This window comes from Citrus clementina, unplaced genomic scaffold, assembly GCF_000493195.1.
Source record: "Citrus clementina cultivar Clemenules unplaced genomic scaffold, Citrus_clementina_v1.0 scaffold_8, whole genome shotgun sequence".
NCBI classification, from domain to species: Eukaryota; Viridiplantae; Streptophyta; class Magnoliopsida; order Sapindales; family Rutaceae; genus Citrus; species Citrus x clementina.
In genome coordinates, this window is record NW_006262022.1 from 8,048,395 (window position 1) to 8,072,512 (window position 24,118).

Below are 24,118 nucleotides of genomic sequence, written 5' to 3' on the forward strand. Positions count from 1 at the left end.
ATTTAGACACAAAATCTGCACTGTTAAGATTGCTGTAGCAAATTTATTAACATCAATCCCTGTGGAGACGATCTTGAATACTCATCACTTTATTACTTATTGTGTACACTTGCACATTGACACCAATAGCATTAGTAATTATAGACCAACACAACCCAAGAGGGGGTGAATTGGGATTTTAAAAATTAAGTTAAGCAAATCACACAACAATTTAATCTAATGCCTTAATGGAATCAAAAACAATAAATTCAATAAAGCACAATAATAAAGGAGTAAGGGAAGAGAGAGCAAACACAATGATTTTTACGTGGTTCGGCAATCTCCGCCTACGTCCACGCCTCCAAGCTCACCGGGCTTGAGGATTTCACTAAGCAAGCCTCCAAGGCTTCAAATGCTTACAATTGAATTTCAAGGTGTCAATGGACCTTCACAACAAGAGATTATCCCCAATCTCTTAACCTAAGTGTATCACAACACTTACAATCTTTTAACTTGATTTTACAAAAAAAGATTACAAATGAATTTCTCTCACATAATGTGTTTGATCACAAATGAAAGCTCAATGTGTGAATGAATGAGATGAATACAATGATTTAAAGCTCAATAAAAGTTGTATTCTCAATATTTTGTTCAATGATGATCGTTGGAATTCTTCTTGTTTGAATTGGATTGAACTTATTTATAGTTGGAGCTTAAAACTAACCGTTATTGACTTTCTGCTCACTGTCGGATCGTCGTTAACTAGATATCGGATCGCCGTTTGACTGGTCAATATGACTGTTGGGCCGAATTTTCAAATTGTCAGATCGCTGTTAGTGTCCAGAGGCTAATCTTTCAATTTTGTGCAATGTCGGTTAACCGTTATCTATATGTCGGATCGTCATTAGTGTCCAGAAGCTAATCTTCAATTCTGTTAGATGTCGGTGAGCAGTTATCAAGATGTCAGATCGCCATTTTATACAGTAATTGCTACAGTGAACTATTTTATAAAATAACAGTTTGACCCCAAAACGTTATATAACTGTACTATGGCCCAAAACGTTATACATTTAGCAAATAAGTCCAATTTCAGAATTTCTAAATAATGCTTACTATTCCCAAAACTTTCTGAAATTATGATATAACTCAAAATGCTATGAATACTTTTCAAATAAATCCTTCTCCAAAATTTCAAGCAATACTTGTTGATTTCAAAGTTTTCAAAACTCTTTCAATTAAACCATAAACTTGAAAAATAAATAATTTCATAAAATCATTTTTCCATTAAATATAAAACCTTATATTATCAAAATAATGATTTTTTAAAATGTATGAAAAATAATTTGAGCTTTTAAAACCTTAATCATTCTTAATATTGTTTGCTATCATCAAAATCAATATTATGGATACATATATGCTAATAATCTCCCCCTTTTTGATGATGACAAACCTTACATGTATTTAAAGAATGATTCCACAAATTACTCCTCCTAAATGTAAGCTTCTCTTACAATTTGCCAATTAGCTAAAATAACAAATTTAAATACATGCATTCTTGCTAACATTGTTGACATCTAGTTGCCTCATTGTCCAATTATTCATCACTGCAAGGCTTAGAATGATTCTAATGGTACAGGGTTTTACAACAGGGCTGAAAGTCTCAAAAAAATCCACACCATAAGTTTGATGAAATCCTTTTGCAACTAATCTTATCTTATACTTGGAGATACTTGCATTTGGATTATACTTCACTCTAAATGCCCATTTATTTCCAACAATTTTGGTGGCTAATTTAGCTGGCACCGGAGTCCATGTTTCGTTTTTCTTTAAAGCATGAAACTCTTCTGTCATTGCCATATACCATTTCTGATCAGTTAAGGCTGCTTTGACACTGGTTGGTTCGATATCTTGAGTGGCTGTAAGATAAGTTTTGGGTTTGAAAATTCCTGGTTTGGCTCTTGTAACCATTAGATGCGTAGGAACTATTGGTAAAGCTGGTTGAGAAGGTGATACTGATGAATTTTGGGTAAATGTATGAGAAGAGAATGGTGAAGGAGGGGTGTTGATTTGTGGTAAGGAATAGGAGTTTGGAGTTGGTGGCACTACTGGAACAAATAGTGGTATCAGAGGTTGCTATGTTGAGCTACTGTCATGAAGAATGCAGAATGAAGGAGAAAAGATTTGTACTAACTCTGATGAAGAATTAGAATAAGGAAACTCATTTTCATTAAAGGTAATATGAATTGCAATAAACACCCTTCATGTTTTGTCCAGACACTTATAACCCTCTATGTAGAGGGCTACAACCTATAAACAAACACTTTTGAGAATGAAAATCAAGTTTGTGTTGATTATATGGTCTGAGAAAATGGTAGCATACACTGCCAAAGACTCTAAGAAAATCATAATTTGGTGACTGTTGGAACAACTTTTGATAATGAGATTGATTATTTAGAACTGTGGTTGACATTCAATTAATGAGATAAGAGGTTGTGTGGAAAGCTTACCACTAGAAGGAAATAGGCATTTTAGCTTGAGCAAGAAGAGTTAATCCAGTTTCAACAATGTGCCTATGCTTCCTCTCAACCACACCATTTTGATGATGTGTGTGAGGGCAGCTATGCCTAAATTGAATGCCTTCTTGATGAAGAGAAGAGGTGAAAACTTTGAACTCTCCCCCTATGTCATATTGTAATGCTTTGATAGGTAGATTGAATTATTTTTCTACCAAAGCTTTGAAGTTTTTGAAGGTACCTAGGGCATCAGATTTCAGCACAAGAGCGAATATCCAACAATACCTAGTGTAGTCATCAACAAAGGAAATGTAATACTTATACCCTTCAATAGAAAGAACAGAGGCCGGTCCCCATAGTTAAGTATGAATTAATTCTAGAGGATGTTTTGATTTGATTTCATTTGCTGAAAAGTGAAATTGGTATAGTTTACCAAGTTGACAAGCATCACAGAACTCAAACTTTTGCTCATTGTTACAAGTAATGTTTATACAACTACTTTTCAAGAGAGTTTGAACAACATACTTGCTTGGATGACCAAGTCTATTATGTAAAAGATTGACTGAAACATTACTTGAAACATGAAAGCTTACTGGAAAGTCAAACCTTATTTGCACAGACAAATGATCAACAGAAGGTTGACTAGAAGACAAGACTGACACCATAGAATTTGGTTAGAAGATTTTTGCATCATAAGAGGGAAATGTTTCTTCATATGACAGCAGCTTATACAGCCCTCCTTTAACAATCCCTTGAGCTAGCAGTGCTCCATTCACCTTGTCCTTTAGAAAATTCAATTATAATGTCACTATCAGAAAGAAGTTTAGAAATACTTATGAGATTTTTGGTAATTCTTGGAACACAGAGGGTATTATGAAGATGAATAAATGAATTAAAGGAAGCATGTAAGCATGCATTACCAACATGTGTGATTTGAAGTCCTTGACCATTTCCTACAAGTAAAGAATTTGAGCCAAAATAAATCTTACCATCAGTTAAGTTCTGAATTGAGTTAGTAAGATAGTGAGTAGCTCTACTGTCAAGATACCAACCATGATCAGCAACTCCCTCAGATGTAGCCATATAAGCTTATTTTGGTCCCTAGTTTGGAGCATAGCCTTGAACTGGAAAACTTGGAGCAATTTTTCTGTTAAACCTATCTCTACACTCAGCAGCAGTATGATTGAACTTAAAGCAAATTTGACATACAACTCCTCCCTGAGTAAAGTTCTTTCTATTATTCCCAAAACCACCTCTGCCAAAGCCACCAGTATTAGTACTTCCATTATCAAAATTACCAGCAAATCATCCACTGTTAACACCTCCAGTATTAAAACCACCTGCAAAGCCTCTAAAATTTCCACTCCATTTACCTCTTCCTGAACCTTTACCTTGATATCCTCCACATCTACCAGAAAAATTTTGATTCCAGTTACCACCTCCATTTTTGTTCCAATTATTCTGAGCATTACCATTACCTTTCTTTTGAAAGTTACCAGCTTGAGCTACATTAGCCATATAGTTGTTTTCAGCTTCTTTACTGTGCCATATAATTGCTTTCAGCTTCTTTACTGTTAATAATCTTACTATTTTCAAGTCCAGCCTTATGCGTCAGTAACATAGCAAAAGCTTCACTTAGATCCATGTTCAACATGTTTGCTTCAATGTAAACAACATGATAATAGGAATGATCTAATCCAATGATAAGATGAGTGATTAGATCAGTGTTGCTTAGAGGACTTCCAGCCAAAGCAAGACCATCAATTATACTTCTGAGTTTTGTAAAATATTCAGCCATAGACAAAGATCTTTTTCTCAAATTATTAAGAAGCATTTTAAGGTGAACTTTCTTAGCCATTGATTCAGATCCAAATTGTTTTTCCAGATTCTTCCATAGCTCAAAAGAAGTTTGTGAGCTTACCACAAGACTAAAAATTTCAAGACTCATTGAAGACATGATCCAGCTAAGTAGAAGTTGATCTTGACGTTTCCATGCAGCATAGTTTGGATTCTCTTGATCTTCTCCATTAGCTTCATCAAATCCAGATCTATTAGGAAAAAAATTGATCTGGACAAAGCCTAGATCCATCAATGTAGCTCTCAAGACCATTGCCACGAATTGAAGACAGTACTGGTTGTTTCCAAATCATGTAATTTGTGCGATCAAGTTTGATTGGTGTGGTGAAGGTAAAGGTAAAGGATGTTCCAGAAGAGATATGTGTTGGAAGATTCGAGCTTAAAGAAGCCATAACTTATTAATAAAGTGGCTCTGATACCAAGTTAAAGAAAATATTGTGTTTAGTTGAAGAGAAATTTTCTAAAGCTTTAGAGAGAAAATCAATAGACTAAATTCATTCTTATTAATCTAAGAGAATAAATGTTGTGCAAATTTTAATGTACTCGCAAGCGCACGAATCTATTGTAGTATAGACTAATGGTGACGAGTGTCGATCCCACGAGGAGGTGGATTTTAATTGTGTATAGAATTAATTTTGCAAATGGGTGGTTGGATCTATGGTGGAAATGGTTTGGAATATGCTAAAACGTAAATTAAAATGGCGATAATAAATTCTGAAATTGGAATTGAAATGACGAGAATAAATTGAAGCGAAGATCTATTGAAATGACGTACTTGGGTATCTGGATCCGTATCAACATGCATCATGGGCTAAATAATCCGTATTAATGCCAATTAAATCATGAGGGGGGAATCCACACCTCATGAACCACGCTCTAATCAATATGGTGCTAAGGGCTTATCGTGCCAAATAATAATAACCTTGTACTAGAGAGCCGGTGTAACCAAGGCGGTACTAGACAAGATTAGTATTATTTGTCGACGAGAAGTCAAAACATCCACAAAAACTAGAGGGGAAAAGAAAATAAATTTACCAATAAAGCCCATGACACATGTTGAGACTTCACCTTCAACCCAAGCTTAAAAGAAAATTAGCCACTCATAATTGAACTACGGGCAAAATGGGAATTTATTAAAATACGAAGAAAACACAAGATGGAGAGGGAATTACAGAAAATGGATCCCAAAAATGGATTCAGAGATATCCAATTAGGGGGGGGAGGCCCCCTTTTTATAGATACATGGAGTAAATCATGGCCATCGGATTAAAAATAGTTTGGACGCTCAGGATTGCGCCACGTCATCAGTCAACAGTCCACGGTTTGACCACGCGGATGAACAGTAACACGGTTTGACCCGACTTTGAACAGTAACGCGGTTTGACCCGGATGAACAGTAACGCGGTTTGGTTGAAAATAATCCTGTGTGATGCATGCACCGTACGCGAGATTTTTCGTCCACTGATATGCTGCCACGTCACCATCAACAGTACATAAGAATTTTAGTCCAACAGGATCGTGACACCTCATCAGTCAATGCCACATCATCGGTCAATGCCACGTCATCATCCGTCTATGTGAACATTGTCGTGAACAGTAACGTATACAGTACCGTACACGTGAATAGTACCGTACATGTGAATAGTGCCATTTTTCCTTTTATGCTCCTCCTAAGGTTTTCGACCGTCCTGAGTTCAAAAGTGATGTCCGTTTTGCCGTCTGATCTCTCCTTTATTGTGAAATGACTATAATGCCCCTAAAATACATAAAATACTTAATTAAAATAAAACACATGTAATTAAATCACAAGAAGGTTAAATATATAAAAGTAAGGGTTGTTAGTAAGACTTAAAATGTAAAATGACGGTTTTCTCCTTTATAAATATGCATTTTCTAACACTCAACAATAAACTAAAGGATTACAGAGGTTTATAAGTGCTAGATGGGCCCAAGATGCTAGTGTCATAAGTGCCTCTAGTGTTGCAAGATCTCCTGGAAGGAAAATAAAAGCATCAGCATAATTAAGTATTTCAGTTATTCTTTCTTGCATACCTGAGACGACTAACTCTTCTCCAGTTGATGAGTCAGACGAACTGCCCAAAGGTTTTAAGACTCTTGGGATGATGCCTAACACTTGACTTCCTCTGATAAAAGCTGCTTCTGAGACCATTTTTGATAACCCTCGATTACCTCCTCCATACACCAAGTGTAATTTTCTCGCTGCTACGCTTCGACCAAGATCTATGGCTGCCTCAACGAACTCTTTATGTTTGCCATATGTAAATCCAGAAAGCACACAAATGTTCTTGAATTGTCTATTGGGAGTAGCTGCCATTGGAATATTTCTCAAAAACAATTTGTGAGTGTTTGACAAAAGAAATCACATTTAAGAGTCTTGGTGATAGTGGGTCACAGCTGTGAATGAGGTAACATGTTAGTGTCAAATAACGCATGAAGCACATGGCTCGCGAGTCAAAAAGAAAACAGTAAAAAGGAAAAAGCAAACAGTAATAAAATTATTAAAGACAATAATGCAAACAATAAAACAACAGTGAAATGAAATAAAATAACAGTAAAGTAAAAGGATATTTACACGTAGTTGCGACTGTGGCTCACATCTTCCTCTGGTTTTACGTCCAGAAACGGCTTGAACGCCCTCTATGGGTCGAGGATAGGCTTCCTATCCAGTTTTCTTATAAACTGGCAAACAGGGTCGTTTATAGTCAGATTCCCGAGACTATATCGTACATGCTCTTTCTGGAATAATGGCCATAACTGGAGAATCGCTCCTTGCACATATCCACTGGGATGCGTTTCAAGAGACAAAAGGATATCATCCAATGACTCCTTATTCAAGCCATCCCTAATGAATTGAATCTTATCTTCCCTGTTATCAGACATCATTCCTAAAGAACATGGGTTTTTATTGCAACTCATTCTGGCACACTTATGACAAGCAACAGAAATTCTTCGAGCTCGTCGTTTTCTTGCATAATTTCCTTTACCACAACCAGGCATGTATGCAATAAATTTTGGAGGTAACTCACCTGCCGATCGTACTTTAGCCTCGATTAACCAACGGATGTCAGCAGGTATGTTATTCCTCATGAGTAATCGCATGCGTTCGGACCGAGCTTTATAGATCGTAAGGAGGGCATTCTGAGGAAGTGAAGGGAATCGCTTGTGAAGCTTCGCTAGAATCTCGTTTCTGTCCATACCTTCGCCTCAGAATATCAGTTATTATGGGAAACTGAAGTAACCGACTTGATTGTCACGGAGTACCGTTATCCGCCACTTCACCGGGGTAACAAACTAAAGCACACAAACAGAAAAACAAATTAAAACACACAAAGAAAATTAAAATCGTCCTCTTATTGAATTTACCTCAAGCTCCAACTGGATGTCGTAAACACTTCTCTCAATGTCCCTGAGTTGGTGTTCTAAACCCTCAACATAGGCTACTAACTCTGGTGGTTGTAGAGCCCAAATGCGATGTGTTTTACAAAATTGAATCTGTCTTTTGAGATGAGTTTTGACACGTTGAAGTGGTTTAAGAATGTTCAGGAGGAACGGTCTAAGTATGAGACTCATGATTAAAAATGATAAGAGAAAACTTAATGGTAAAATAAACACACTTATGCAAAAACAATTTCAATTAGCAAAAGAATAATAATAAAAAGAAAGAAAGAAAAATCAAATCAACGAAAAGAAAAAAAAAATCAATTCAAATTTGATGGGTCACTCAAATTTATTTCGGTGTCTTCTTCATGTGGTTGGTACTCTAGATATGGCTTTAATCTTTGACCATTAACTTTAAACGTGACACCATTCTTTGGGTCTTTAATTTCAATTGCCCCATGTGGAAAAACAGTATGAACAATAAAGGGACCAGACCAACGAGAGCGTAACTTACCTGGGAATAGGTGCAAGCGAGAATTGAATAAAAGCACTTTCTGACCTGGAGTGAACGATTTTCTCATAATTTGCTTATCATGGAAGACTTTCATTCGTTGCTTGTAAATCTTGGCATTTTCGTACGCGTCATTGCGAATTTCTTCAAGTTCTGCCAGCTGTAATCTTCTTTCTGAGCTGGCTTGCTGCATGTCAAAATTGAATTTCTTGATGGCCCAATACGCACGATGCTCGAGTTCCACAGGTAGGTGGCAAGCTTTTCCATACACTAGCCTGTAGGGTGACATCCCAATCGGGGTCTTGAAAGCCGTTCTATATGCCCATAAAGCATCATCAAGTCTTAATGACCAATCTTTTCTGTCCGGCCTCACCGTTTTTTCTAATATGTGCTTTATTTCTCGATTGGAGATCTCAACTTGGCCACTGGTTTGCGGATGATACGGGGTTGCCACTTTGTGTGTGATTGAATACTTTGTCAAAAGAGCTTTGAATGCTTTGTTACAAAAGTGGGCACCACCATCACTGATTATTGCTCGAGGGAATCCAAAGCGTGAAACAATGTTGCTTTTCAAAAATGCTATCACCACCTTGTGATCATTGGTCCTACATGGAATTGCTTCTACCCATTTTGAGACGTAGTCAACACCAACCAATATGTATTGATGGCCAAAAGAAGGGGGAAAGGGTCCCATGAAGTCGATACCCCATACGTCAAAAATCTCAACCACTAAAATTGGATTTAGTGGCATCATGTTCCTTCGTGTAATGCTTCCCATTCGTTGACACCTATCACATGAAGAACAGAAAGTGTAAGCGTCTCGAAATATAGATGGCCAATAGAAACCACATTGTAAAACTTTAGTCGCTGTCTTCTTAGCACTGAAATGGCCTCCACAAGCTTGTTCATGGCAGAATGAAAGGATATTCTGAATTTCACTTTCTGGGACACATCGTCTAACAATTTGATCTGCACAATACTTGAACAAATATGGGTCATCCCAAAAGAAATTCTTTATCTCTGCAAAGAATTTAGCCTTATCTTGCTTGGTCCAATGCTCTGGAAGTTTACCTGTAACAAGATAATTAACTATATCAGCATACCAAGGTAATACTTCCACACTCATTAATTGTTCATCTGGAAATGACTCATTCAATATTAATGGCTCTGTAATTGTGTCAAGATGGAGACGAGAGAGGTGGTCCGCCACAACATTTTCTGTCCCTTTCTTATCTTTGAATTCCAAGTCAAATTCCTGCAAAAGTAACACCCAACGAATTAGCCTAGCTTTTGCATCTTTCTTTGTGAGAAGATATTTAAGAGCAGCATGATCTGTGAATATAATTATTTTACAACCAATGAGATATGATCGAAATTTTTCCAATGCAAACACTACTGCTAGCATTTCTTTTTCAGTAGTTGAATAGTTCAACTGTGCATCATTCAATGTCATACTAGCATAGTAAATAACATGAGGAATTCGATCAACTCTTTGTCCTAATACTGCTCCTACTGCATAGTCAGATGCATCACACATTAGCTCAAATGGTAAGTTCCAGTTTGGGGCTTGAATGATGGGTGATGATGTCAACAACTGCTTTAATTTTTCAAAAGCCACAAGACATGAATCATTAAAGATAAAAGGTACATCCTTAGCAAGTAAATTGCATAAGGGTCTAGAAACTTTGCTAAAATCTTTAATGAAACGTCTATAGAAACCAGCATGCCCAAGGAAAGATCTTACTTCTCTGACTGTTTTGGGTGGAGGAAGATTAGAAATGAGATCCACCTTGGCTTTGTCAACCTCAATACCTTTGCTCGAAATGATGTGACCGAGAACAATACCTTGTTTTACCATAAAATGGCATTTCTCCCAATTTAAGATCAAGTTCTTCTTGATACATCTCTGTAGAACTAGTGTTAGATGATGTAAACATTGATCAAATGAGTCACCAAAAACAGAAAAATCATCCATAAAGACTTCAAGGAATCGTTCCACCATATCAGAAAAAATGCTCAACATGCATCGTTGAAATGTAGCAGGTGCATTACATAATCCAAATGGCATTCTCCTATATGCAAATGTGCCAAAAGGGCAAGTGAAAATAGTTTTCTCCTGATCTTTTGGTGCTATGGGAATCTGATTATATCCTGAGTAACCATCTAGAAAGCAATAAAATTCGTGGCCTGCTAATCTATCAAGCATTTGATCGATAAATGGTAAAGGAAAATGATCTTTACGTGTGACAGAATTCAATTTTCTATAATCAATGCATACACGCCATCCTGTAGTTACTCTAGTTGGTATCAATTCATTATCGGCATTCGTAACTACTGTGACTCCTGACTTTTTGGGGACAACTTGTACAGGACTGACCCATGAACTATCAGAAATTGGGTAAATGATACCTGCATCTAATAGCTTAAGGACCTCAGTTCTAACAACTTCTTTCATGTTAGGATTTAACCGACGTTGCATCTCCCTAGTAGTTTTAGCATTTTCATCAAGGTGAATGTAATGCATGCAATCTACTGGGTTTATACCTTTAATATCTGCTATGGTCCATCCTAATGCTTCTTTGTGCTCTTTTAAAACATCCAACAACTTACCTTTTTGTTCGTCATTTAGGGATGATGAGATGATTACCGGCAGAGTACTTTCTTCTCCCAAAAACGCATATTCCAAAGTGTTGGGCAATGGTTTGAGCTCGAGTTTCGGTGGTGATTCTGATGATGGAATGAGTTGCTTCTCTGATGGTGCTAGTTGCTCAACTCTTGACTTCCATTTATTAGTGTCCATAGATGGTGCTGAGTCAAGCAGGGCGTTGACCTCATCAACTGATCTGTCAATATCAAAATCAAAACCAAAGTGAGTTAAACATGTTTGTAAAGGATCATCACTAAGGTTTGAAAGAAAAGTGTCATCAACTAATGCTTCAATTAAATCCACATCAACAATTCCATCATCTGCACTGTGAGGTTGTTTGGCAATGTTGAAGATGTTCAGCTCCATAGTCATGTTGCCGAAGGACAACTGCATATTTCCAGTTCTACATTGAATGTGAGCATCCGCAGTTGCCAAGAAAGGTCGGCCTAGAATAATGGGGATGTGCTTCCTTGAATCTTGTATTGGTTGAGTGTCAATTACAATGAAATCAACAGGAAAATAGAACTTGTCTACCTGGATAAGCACGTCCTCCACAATACCACGAGGTATTTTTGTGGACCGATCTGCAAGTTGTAACACCACTGGAGTTGGGTGTAATTCTCCAAGTCCAAGTTTCACAAACACAGAGTAAGGCAATAAATTTACACTAGCTCCTAAATCCAACAAAGCATTCTCAATTGTGTGGTTCCCTATACTACATGAGATAGTGGGGGAGCCTGGGTCTTTGCATTTTAAAGGAATTTTATGTTGGAGTATAGAACTAACGTTTTCTGTTAAAAATGCCTTCTTTTGAACATGCATGTTTCTCTTTTTAGTACACAAATCTTTAAGAAACTTGGCATAAGATGGAACTTGCTTAATAGCATCAAGTAAAGGGATGTTAACACTTACCTGTTTGAAGATTTCGAGAATCTCACCTGTAGATTTTCCCTTCTTGCCTTTCGCTAACCTCTGAGGAAATGGAGCTTTCGGAACGTATTCTCGTGGGTTGGTTTCTTCTTTCTCCTCCAGTGGTGAGTCCTCAACACTCACAGGAACAATTTGATTTTCTTTTGTCACCGGCATCTCTACTTTGTTGTCGACTTCTTTTCCTTTTCTCAAGGTCATGACTGCTTTGACCTCTCCATGCTGCTGTGGTGAACTGGTACTTGCTTCGTGTACTCCTTTAGGATTAGGCACTGGTTGACTTGGAAATTTGCCTTTCTCAACGGTCATTGCCAAGGTCTGAACTGAAGAAGCAAGTTGTCCCACCATCTTCTCGAGGCTTGAAACTGATTGAGCTTGTGAGTTGAAACCTGCTCTCAACTCATTTCGTAGTCCATCAATGGTGCGGTTTTGTTGCTCAATCGTGGAGTGAGTAAGATTCTTGAGATTCTGGAATGAATCCTCCCATGGTCTGGGTTGAGAGAAATTCTGATTCTGATTGTATGGTCTAAATGGTGGCTGAGAGGCTTGAGGAACTTGAGGAATTTGTTGCATTGGTGGAGCTGGAGCTGCTGGTCCATTCTGTTGGAATCCTTGAGACCATGAAAAATTGGGGTGGTCTCTCCATCCAGGATTATATGTGTTGGAGTATGGGTTGTAATTTGATGGCTTTCTCATTACACCTATGGCATTGGCTTGATCTGAGTATGAGTCATGGTCATGTGGTTCTGTTGATTTAGCAGTCGATAACGATGCTATTTGTCGAGCAAGACCTTCAACCATCTCCTTGACTTCTTTGATTCCCGAAGTTGACTCGCCAATGTGAACCTCATTTACTCCCTTAATTCTTCTAGTAGTCCTGAGTGATCGACTCCGTTGTTGGGAATTATCTGCTTGTCGCTGGAAGAATTCCCAAATTTCTGATGCACTTTTTGACATTAGCTCTCCTCCACTTGTTGCCATTAGCCATTCTTGCACATTCGGCAATAATCCCTCCAAAAAGTATTGGCATTGGTGCCATTTTTCATACCCATGATGTGGACACTTCAAGAGTAGCCCATTGAATCGCTCCCATGTTTCGAAAAACTGCTCATCCTCTCTCTGGGTAAACTCTGAGATTTCCCTGCGAATAGCATTGGTTTTATGCACTGGGAAATATTTATTTAAAAATTTAGTTACCATTTGTTCCCATGATGCAATGCTATTAGCAGGTAATGTATTAAGCCATGAACGAGCTCTATCTTTTAAAGAAAATGGGAATAATCTGAGTTTAACATCATCATCTGAAAAATTCTCATATTTAAATGTTTGACAAATTGCATGAAAATCATTCAAATGATTATATGGGTCCTCATTCTCTAGGCCATAGAATGTGGGGAGACAATTTAGCACACTAGGTTTTAGTTCAAAACTCCTAGCAGCTACATTTGGGTATCTTATGCATGATGTGCTCAAATTAGCTAAGGGACTGAAGTAGTCCTTAAATGGCCTCTCCTGTGGTTGCAAATCCATTTTATTTTTTACTTGTTTGTGTGTGCGAAGTGTTTTCTCAAGTTCAAGGTCTATAGGTTCAAGATTGGGTAATAATGACCTTCGACCATGCATGCAAAACAAATAAAATAAAAAATAAAGATGGGAACAAAATAAATAAAAATAAAGAAGAGGGAGAAATTACGATACTAACCTTATTACTCTGTTACAACCTTTCTATAAAAATACACAAAAATAAATACGTGAAAGAAATTAACTAAAAATTAAATTAATAAGATAAACAAAAAAAAATTACAAAGAAAAATAAATGGAAAATTAAATTACAGAATTTTAAAGAAGAGAAAAAGAAAAGAAATACTAACCTTTAAATGTAGATTCACTTTTTTTTTTAATTTAATAAAAAAAATACAAGAAAACAAATAAAAGAAATTATTCAAAAAAAATTAATTCTATGAATTAAAATTACTTACCTCCCCGGCAACGGTGCCAAAAACTTGTTGTGCAAATTTTAATGTACTCGCAAGCGCACGAATCTATTGTAGTATAGTCTAATGGTGACGAGTGTCGATCCCACGAGGAGGTGGATTTTAATTGTGTATAGAATTAATTTTGCAAATGGGTGGTTGGATCTATGGTGGAAATGGTTTGGAATATGCTAAAACGTAAATTAAAATGGCGATAATAAATTCTGAAATTGGAATTGAAATGACGAGAATAAATTGAAGCGAAGATCTATTGAAATGACGTACTTGGGTATCTGGATCCGTATCAACATGCATCATGGGCTAAATAATCCGTATTAATGCCAATTAAATCATGAGGGGGGAATCCACACCTCATGAACCACGCTCTAATCAATATGGTGCTAAGGGCTTATCGTGCCAAATAATAATAACCTTGTACTAGAGAGCCGGTGTAACCAAGGCGGTACTAGACAAGATTAGTATTATTTGTCGACGAGAAGTCAAAACATCCACAAAAACTAGAGGGGAAAAGAAAATAAATTTACCAATAAAGCCCATGACACATGTTGAGACTTCACCTTCAACCCAAGCTTGAAAGAAAATTAGCCACTCATAATTGAACTACGGGCAAAATGGGAATTTATTAAAATACGAAGAAAACACAAGATGGAGAGGGAATTACAGAAAATGGATTCCAAAAATGGATTCAGAGATATCCAATTAGGGGGGGGAGGCCCCCTTTTTATAGATACATGGAGTAAATCATGGCCATCGGATTAAAAATAGTTTGGACGCTCAGGATTGCGCCACGTCATCAGTCAACAGTCCACGGTTTGACCACGCGGATGAACAGTAACACGGTTTGACCCGACTTTGAACAGTAACGCGGTTTGACCCGGATGAACAGTAACGCGGTTTGGTTGAAAATAATCCTGTGTGATGCATGCACCGTACGCGAGATTTTTCGTCCACTGATATGCTGCCACGTCACCATCAACAGTACATAAGAATTTTAGTCCAACAGGATCGTGACACCTCATCAGTCAATGCCACATCATCGGTCAATGCCACGTCATCATCCGTCTATGTGAACAGTGTCGTGAACAGTAACGTATACAGTACCGTACACGTGAATAGTACCGTACATGTGAATAGTGCCATTTTTCCTTTTATACTCCTCCTAAGGTTTTCGACCGTCCTGAGTTCAAAAGTGATGTCCGTTTTGCCGTCTGATCTCTCCTTTATTGTGAAATGACTATAATGCCCCTAAAATACATAAAATACTTAATTAAAATAAAACACATGTAATTAAATCACAAGAAGGTTAAATATATAAAAGTAAGGGTTGTTAATAAGACTTAAAATGTAAAATGACGGTTTTCTCCTTTATAAATATGCATTTTCTAACACTCAACAATAAACTAAAGGATTACAGAGGTTTATATACATGCGTCCAGAAGATTCTACAGCAACAAAAGCATGTGAATAACCTTAACAACTTGTAACAAACTATTGGTGGGAAAGATATAACAAACTCTAAGAACTAATTTGCCTATATAACTAATTGCTGACGTGGTCAATGACTCAGCAAACTTGCTGACTCAACTGTTGACATAGTCTTCAGAATTCATTCTTAACATGTTAACATGGCAAGCTATTGTCTGCTTTGCACCTTAACAAGGCCCGCACAGTTTTATTTATGGGGCGCTCATACACCCCAAAACGCGTCTTACCAATTAAGGTGTAGATCACCCCTTATAAACCCAGCACAGGAGACAGAACTCAATGATATTTGCTAATTATCTACTTACTCAATTTGAAAGGGGCTTAGATGGTGCAATTATTAATTAAAGTTGCTCAAAATTAAAAGTTTCAAATGCAAACTGGTAAAACAAACAAAATTTTTCGAGAATAGTTTGATAACGCTGTAAATTTTAAAATAATTATTGTTAACTGTGTTGTAGAAATAATCAGCTGTAAAGAAAATCCGTTAAACATTTAGTAAAATTTATTTTCAAAAGTGTTGTGAGTTTTAAAAACAGTCGTATGTGTTCAGTGACTCTTACAATTAAAATGTCGTAGAAATGTAAATAATTGAATTAAATATAATATTAAATCAAATTTATTTAAACATTTATAAAAATCTGCGTAAAATATTTTTTAATGAGTACATATAATAATTGATAACTATAATAAATATTTTATATTATTAATTTTATTTTTAGTTTCGTTATCTCTATATAATTGCAATAATAATAATTTTTTTAAAGTTAATGATTTTATTTTTCTAGTTAGTAAGGATAATTTTGAATTTTTATTATACACACACACATTGTAGTAAGTATAAAAGTGATTTTTAAAATCAGATTTTGAAAAGCAATTCCCTTCCTACTTTTCAAAATTTGTTGTAGGATGGGAGAATTTTGCCCAAAGTGATTTATAAAAGATTTACCAAATATTAAAATTAATTTTTAACTTTTTAAAATTACTTTTAAACCTTCCAAAAATAATTTCAAACGAGTACTTAGTTAAGACTTATATTAAAAGATTATACAATAGAGATTTTTTAAAAAAATAAGAAATTATTAACTGATTATAAAACCTTAAAAAGTATAAATTAAATGGGATGGATAATCTTCCATCCCTACAAATAAATTTAAACACTGTAAAAAAAATTTTACTAAAATATGTGTTGATTGATTGTTAAACGTTAAACCTTGAGATATGAGAAATTCACTTATACTGTATATATCTTGGAGATCATAAAATCATAATTTTGAGAATCGATAGAGATTGATGACTACTGGTACCGTACGTTTTTTGAGTTTATGCTACCGTCTAATAAAGTTTATTGATTTTATATTACAACCCACTTACGTTTATAAATTTTGCATTGTGGCCTCTTGAGCAGGGATGGCGATTTTATATATATCCGCTCGGCAACCGAACCCATATAGTGCGATATATTTAAAACCAAAATTCCATCAAGTGACTTAATGCTTGAAGTCAAGTCAAGAGACTCGAACTTTATGGATTGGGATTATTAGCTTAAATATGAAATTCGTAATTAACAACTTTGTTAGTAACCAAGAGTTGCATAGTTTCATAAAGAGATTTTGAAAAGATGAAAAAGGATGGCACAACGCTTCAGATACGGATAGAATTTCAAGATTTAGAAGAAACAAGTCCAAAATACATGCTCAAAATACACCAGAAATTCATTACTTATACAATACAAGACCTCTTATTGAGGTATACTTAGTTTGTAATTAAAATGTGAAAATACAGACAAGCAGCACACACAGAAGATGAATTTACTCATCTTTATTTTAGGAAAGAGACGCATTTATAAAATTATAAGTTGCCTTTAAACTTGAGATACCCAAGTTGTAGTGACACAATGAAGTGAATCACAAGAATCGAACGTGAACATAAAAATGTGATTCCAGATGATGTGCATAAGAAGTGACCTGAATCTTCATCAGTATCTGGGCATTCTGCATTCATAAAGTAGAGAATTTTAGCAGGAACTACAGAGAAGAGAAATAAATGCTCAGGTGTAGACGTCTGTACATTGTGAACTCGCCCTTAGTACATCGATGCAAAGGGCCAATACTAATGCCAAGGAAAAGGGCAAAAAAAAAACCTCTAGTTATTATTAACTATTCAAGGCCTTTTATCTCATTGTAAAAGGGCCAGTCAGGGATGTAACACCGGACCATTTGTCAAAGCATGATTTTTGTGATGTTATGGAGTCTTTCCAAACATTTAAAAAATTTAGAAACTCAGGCTTTAATTTTCTCAAACTAAAACCTCCAATTGTCAAAAAAAAAGGTGAAAAACTCAATAGGGTAATCATAAGAACAAGAAACCTCCACTGATTCAAAATTCCACATAAAATCCAGAGCAAAACATGAAACTCAGTCTGCAATCATTGATAGAACTATCTGTGCATTTTTTTTAAACAAGCAATGAGATCAAAGAAATTAAAGGAAAACTAATTACCCGGAACTTTATTAACTCTTCAAATTCATGAATACAAGACTTCTGACATAGATGGCTTCTCCAAAAGCTGAAAAAAGTATATAAGAGCTCAAAGCACAGAATAAGGAGGAAATGGAACGTTGATTATATAAACTGTGTAATGATAATGAGCCCAAAGGGCAACACAAATACCTTTTACACCTTTTTTGTTAAGCTAAATAAAAAGAAAGAAACAGGGGTATCAAAATGGCACCAAGGGATTTGACAAACGCATTTTAATTGAAAAACTTTGATATTTCCATGGATGACAGGTTAGTGAGTGATCTGTACCTTTTCTTCATGTAATTGATGTATGATCTTGTTAATGTTACTATCGGAGCGCCATTCACCATGACCATAACCATAGCAAACGCTTTCTGTCAGTGTTCTTAAGTCTCCTGCTGTGAAAATCTTCATCTTGGGACAGCCAATCACACATAGATATTCCAAAGATGGGAATCTGAAGGTGTAATTGCCAGAGCTGAAGCTTGTGAGACTATCTAAATGATGCAGATCCAGAGACTTCAATTTGATGAAAACTATCTCTTCCTTTGCTGCTGCTGCATCTCCCTCACTTATTACCACTTGTGTCATTGCACTGCATCCATATATCGTCAAACTTTCAAGTCGCACTAGACTTTTTGCTCCGGAGGGTGTTACTAAGTTCATCAACTTCTGGCAACTGTCTACCTGCAGTTGCAGCAGTTCGGTGAGATTAGACTAATCAGATTTTGAGAATGGAAAAATGTCAATTAGACTAATAAGGTTTTGACAAAGTTGTACTTTTAGAATTTCAAGATTTTGAAGAATGGAGTCCCCCATCTTGGAGTTTGGTATCCACAAGTACTCAAGATCATTAAGACAGATCAGCTCCAACTTCTTTATCAAGTGTACTTGTCCTCCATTTGAGAATAGCTCTTTGTATGAACAAAAGGACAGGTTGAGATTTTCCAGCCTGTGAAATTTCTCAAGCAAACCAATTGGGACACTAGCTGAGTCATCATCCCTGACCTCCAGATCTTTAAGACTGCCAAAGAGGTGATCTTGTGGGAAATCACCCTGCAAAAGCATCATGATGTCCTTTATGCTTAACCCCAGTTCCTCCAAATTGGGGAAGATCTGATCAACATCAACAAAATAAAAGCTTGAGTTAAATTGATCAATTATCTCAAACAATTTTGAGTTAGCCAATCATATAAATTGATTTCATAATATATTATGAGCGGATATATTGAGTCTGACCATTCATAAAAAGAGAGTCTATTCGGAAAAAAGATTCAGATTTTAAAAAGAAACAATAAGAATAAATGAAAAACAAGTAAAGAATACATTACTAAAGTTGAACATTGTAATATTTCAAAGTCATTTGTAGATTCTAAATAAAAGTATTGAATTCATCCATTATTGATTTTTATAATAATTGAAAGCAAACGTAGATGCAAAATATGCTATACATATGTGTGACGGAGTGATGTCCATGATAAATAAGAATAAAAATATAAATGTAAAGAGGGAAAGATGTGAATGAAGGGATTACTGGGTGATGATACAAGAGCACAACAAAGACACTTGGGGACAAGAATGTTAATTCCAGGTATCTATTAACAAATAAAAAATGGTCAAGGATCTAAGTACAAAACTTGTTTGCAGGGAGTACATGAGTGAGTCATTTCTAAAATTTTGGTTTGCGAATTTCTTTTAAAGCACAAGGACTCAACTGATCATAAAAGTCTAAAACATTGTATCATACCTTTTCGAAGGAGAAGAATGGTTGCTTTGGGACATGAAGTTGTTTTTTCTCATTACTATGGAAACTAAATGATTCTGAAGCGAAAGTGTTTAATTTGTCACAAGAAAACACCTCCAACTTTTTTAGCTCTGGCCATTCCGAAGTATGCAATCCCGGGTATAAACATGTAAGTTCTGGTAGATGGCAGAGACTAATATTTGTCACCCGCCGAAATGCAAAACAAGGGGGCTCTTGACCTGGCCCTCCCTCAGAAATAATCACCTGCAAACCTGTACAGTTGCGTATCTCCAGGTGCTGGAGTTGCTCCAAGCTTTTGATCATAGAAGCATAAAACATGAATTTTAATTTCTGACAGCCCCACACTATCAATCGTGTTAGACGTTGAAAGCAACAAGGAGTTTGATTGTGCCAAATACTTTTGACATTAATTTCACATAGCTCCAAAGCCTCTAAGTTGGGCAAAACAACCTTCAGATAAAGTTCTTGTCAGATATTCCAATATCAAATGAGAAGCAGCATCTCAAGAATTTTGTTCATCAATTGCAAATGCAGGTCAAAATCAACTTCCACTTGAGTACATAATCTAATTCATACTATGTTGAGATCTTAGTGAGTTTGTTTTATTCCTTTTTCGTTTTTCTATTTTTTTATGAAGGATTTATTTTCTACTTATATGCCAACAAAATGAGAATGCATGATAGAATAAAATGGTAGAGAAACAGAAATTACTATAGCTTACCTTCCCATTAAAAAGTGATGGTGGCATAGAAGGTCCCTTCACTTCACAGCAAAAGCTTTTAAGTTCTGGAAGATTTCCCAGACTCAAATACCTTATTTGAGCAAACTCTATATTCTCAATTGCATTATTGTTGTCGACTACATCAGGTTCTTCTCCACCAATCGCAAAAATCTCTTTCATCTTGTTGCATTTAATAACTGCAATCCTCTGAAGACTTGGAAGGCACTTAGTAGTAGAGAGCACAAAGATATTACTCAACTCATCACAATTTTCCACTTTCATAGTTCTAAGTTCAGAGAAAGACTCTGTGCTAAGTCGATCAACACATATCCTCTTCAAGTTAATCAAATTCTGAAGAGAAAGCAACTCCAAAAGAGGAAAGGCATCACAATCCACTATCTCCCTTGAGTCAACAATAAACAAGAGATCAGGATTATTTTGTACAAGAAGATGCTTGAGCTGTGAAAATCCCTGTGTGTCCAATTCAAAAAGAATATTCTTGACACCTTGGAACTTGTCCAAACACAAGTATTCAACTTTTCTGATGCCCTGCAATTTCCTCAAGCAAATAGTCTTCCAATTAAGCTTCAATTTCAACATTCTTAAAGACTGATGATCAAGGATCAAAAAGTGTGACCGACTAATTCTAAACCAATCTTTACTGAGAATCACAGGAGGCTCGAACGATCTATCTCCTATTAATATTTTGAACCTTTCCAGCTCTCTGACGAAAAACCCTTCGGGTAAAGCATTATCGTTTTCAACAGCTATTTCCAAAGTGGTCAGCCTAGGCAAAGGCATCAACTCATCAAGGCTAGCTTTACTTTTTTTACTACTGGATCCTTCATCCTCAACCTTCCATTCAACAAAGCAATTAGACATATACAGCTCTTCCAATCGAGTAAAGCTTGCTATGACATTGGGTGCAATAACTTTTAGGTGGAAACAATTTGTCAAATCTAACAACCTTAGCTTAGTCAATTTACCTAGTTCTTCAGGGAATTCCACAATATCAGACTCGATTAAGCTAAGGATTTCCAGATTTTTCAACTTACCGATAATAGTTATGTCTCCCAACGTGCTATAATCCAGACATAGTGTTTGAAGGTTTACTAAGAGATCAATTGAAGATGGCAATGAAAACAACTGCATGTTCGTCAAATCTACAACCTTGAGCTCTCTCATCCCTGTGAAAAACCTCTGAGGAATATTGACGTCAACAGAAGAATGCTCGGAAGACAAAAGTAAAAGTTCAAGTTGCGGACATTCTAAACCTTCAGGAAGTTCACCACCACTACTATCTATCCAAGAGATTGCATAGCATTTTTTCAGTGCATCCTTATCCGGCCATTCCCACACATCACCATTTCTAACCAAAAACTCTTTCTGTTCACCACATGCAATTAAAATGGCAACATCGTGGACAACATCATGCATAGAAAACTCTCTACAGCTATAGCCCTCAAGCAACAAACAAGAGTCTTTAAGTTCATGCACCAGTGTATATAATTTGTTTCGTGCATCTTCCATGTCGATTCCTCGAAAAATGCCCAACCCTATGCAGTATTTGAACAAGTCTGAAGCAAAAAATGACTTTGGCATTAGACTACAGAGCTGAAAAATTTTCTTAAGTTGCTCACCTTTTAAGGCATCATAACTCAGCTTGATAGCTGTGTATGCCTTCCCTAGCTCTCTATGAAAGTTATTCTCCGTAGGCATTCGGAGCTCGTGCAGGGCATTCTTCCAACATTCAGACTGAGTCTTATTTCTCAAAGCCTTTGCTATGGGTTCTATGGCAATCGGCAAACCTCCACATTCCTTGACTATATGTGTTGCTGTAGATTTCATCCTAGGAATCAGATCATCATTGCCTAGCTTCACCTCAAACAATCTCCAAGCTTCTTCTTCATTTAAAATTTCAATCGAGAAGTTAGCTTCAGAGCCCATCCTTGAAAGTAAATCACGACCTCGTGTTGTCAGCAATACTTTGCATCCTTTGTGTTCATCTCCAAAAGGAATTCCAACATCCTTCAGATGAAGCTCTGTCCACACATTATCTAAAATTACGAGTATCTTCCTATTCTTCTTCAATTGTGCATACAGCATACTTGCTCTAGCATATTCAGTTTCCTTGTCCAGTGTCAGCCCTATTTGCTCTGCAATTTCCCTTTGAATCTTTTTCACATCTGGAGTTCGGGAAACCTCTGAAAAGACCATCTGATCAAAGCGCTTGTCCTCTTCAGCTTCCTCCGCTAGCCGTGCCACCTCCTCCACTAGTGTGGTCTTCCCAACGCCAGGCATCCCATACACCCCAATGATGCTGATTTTATCATCATATAATGCATTTTGTATGTCCTTCAAAGCAGGAATTCTTGATTCAAAGGACACATAATCTTTGTCACGCTTAATCTTAAGCCAGAGGTAACGGTAATTAGGCCGGTAGGAAACTTCATGAAATCTCGTAGCCGCTTCCAAAAGTTTACCAATGGCCTTCTCCTCTCTGGCTGCTTTCTTGCTAAGCTTATAACGGGTAAACAAACGCTTGAGACATGGCAGGTTATCTGCTGTCGCTTCATTTTCAAGGATGTTGGTTGCACTTTCCAGCAAGTTGGCAACCTTCTCCTGCCACTTCTGAACTTTCTCTTCAATCTTTTTTCCTTTGCTTTTGTCGTCATTAACTCTGTTTTCAATGCTACTACTTTCATTCTTCAGGTCTACCATCGATTCCTTGAGTTTCTTAATGTTGTCATTGTAGTTAGGCAAGTAACCAAGCTGTTTTGTTAATGGAGTCAAGCATTTTACAACCTCTGGAACCAAAGGAATGATGATTTCCGCCATAGATTTTGAAGTTAACTAAACAGAACAGAGACAACAACAAACAAACAAACAGATGCCCCAAGTGTGTTGTTAAGATCAGAAAAGTTGAAACATGAAAAAGGGTTTCTTGATGTAATGAAAATGCAAAGAAAAACAGCAGTAGCAACCACAAAAAACATAATCAAATCGTGTTTGAGATCAAAACTCAAAAGGATGAAAATAAGGAAAAGGGTTTCTTCAATGCAAAGAGTTGACAGAATCAGATGACAAAATTAAGAGACTTCAAAGTAGTAGTAGCAGGGTCTCTGATGTAGCTCAGAAAACAAAATATTTTCAAGCAAGTCATCTAAGTGAACAGCAAAGACCAAATTAATAAGTAATAATATTAACCCAAGAAAATAATTGTAAAATTTAGGGGTGGGCATTATGGTTTTTGGTTGGGTTTCTACTGTTTTTGGTTGGGGTTGCAATTCATTCGGGTTCAAGATTTCAACCCAAACGGTTTGAAAATTTATTTTGGTTGGGTTCGATTTTGGTTCAAATTTGGTTCAGGTTCATAGCTCGGTTCGATTGCGGTTGTTAATTTGAGTTTAAATACAGTTTGTCATATTCCAAGGGAACTATGAAAAATGCTTAGAGTTGAAGTCTAAATATAAAATCACAGATAAATGTAAATTATTACTACTGAGGATGGCAATGGGGAGGGGAGGGGAGGGGATCAATCTCCCTGTATTTATCCCCGATATTTTGCGTATGTCCCCGTCTCCTCTCAGTCTCCGTCAAAATTATTTAAGAGAATCTTCATCCCCTTCCCGAATAATAACAGGGGATCTCCGAGGGTACCCGGTCCCCGAATAACTAATATTTTTTTTTATTTTTGATTTTGAGTTAATCATATTAAAATAAAAAATTCAAATAAAAGTAAAGTTCGAAATATATCTTACATTAATATCCATTACAAAAGTCACATACATTAAATTAGT

General features: G+C 36.3%; 1 protein-coding gene and 1 non-coding gene across 3 annotated transcripts; one reads left to right on the forward strand and one right to left on the reverse strand.

Annotated features, from left to right (window-relative positions):
• Nucleotides 1–12,878: 12,878 nt before the first annotated feature.
• Nucleotides 12,879–12,982, forward strand: LOC112096529. Its single transcript, XR_002904432.1, has one exon. It is a non-coding gene; the product is annotated as a small nucleolar RNA R71 (small nucleolar RNA).
• A 4,029-nt stretch (nucleotides 12,983–17,011) lies between these two features.
• On the reverse strand, nucleotides 17,012–23,529 carry LOC112096161 (probable disease resistance protein At4g27220). Of its 2 annotated transcripts, XM_024179112.1 has the most exons (6): nucleotides 20,319–23,529; nucleotides 19,580–20,047; nucleotides 18,613–18,948; nucleotides 18,121–18,519; nucleotides 17,812–17,878; nucleotides 17,012–17,303 (listed from the first exon to the last, which is right to left on the reverse strand). In XM_024179112.1, exons 1-5 carry the CDS (start codon nucleotides 23,154–23,156, stop codon nucleotides 17,837–17,839), a joined length of 4,083 nt encoding a protein of 1,360 aa, XP_024034880.1. In that variant the 5' UTR covers nucleotides 23,157–23,529; the 3' UTR covers nucleotides 17,012–17,303; nucleotides 17,812–17,836. The 2 variants fall into 2 exon arrangements, with proteins under 2 accessions (XP_024034880.1, XP_024034881.1); XM_024179113.1 differs by lacking the exon at nucleotides 19,580–20,047.
• Nucleotides 23,530–24,118: the final 589 nt, after the last annotated feature.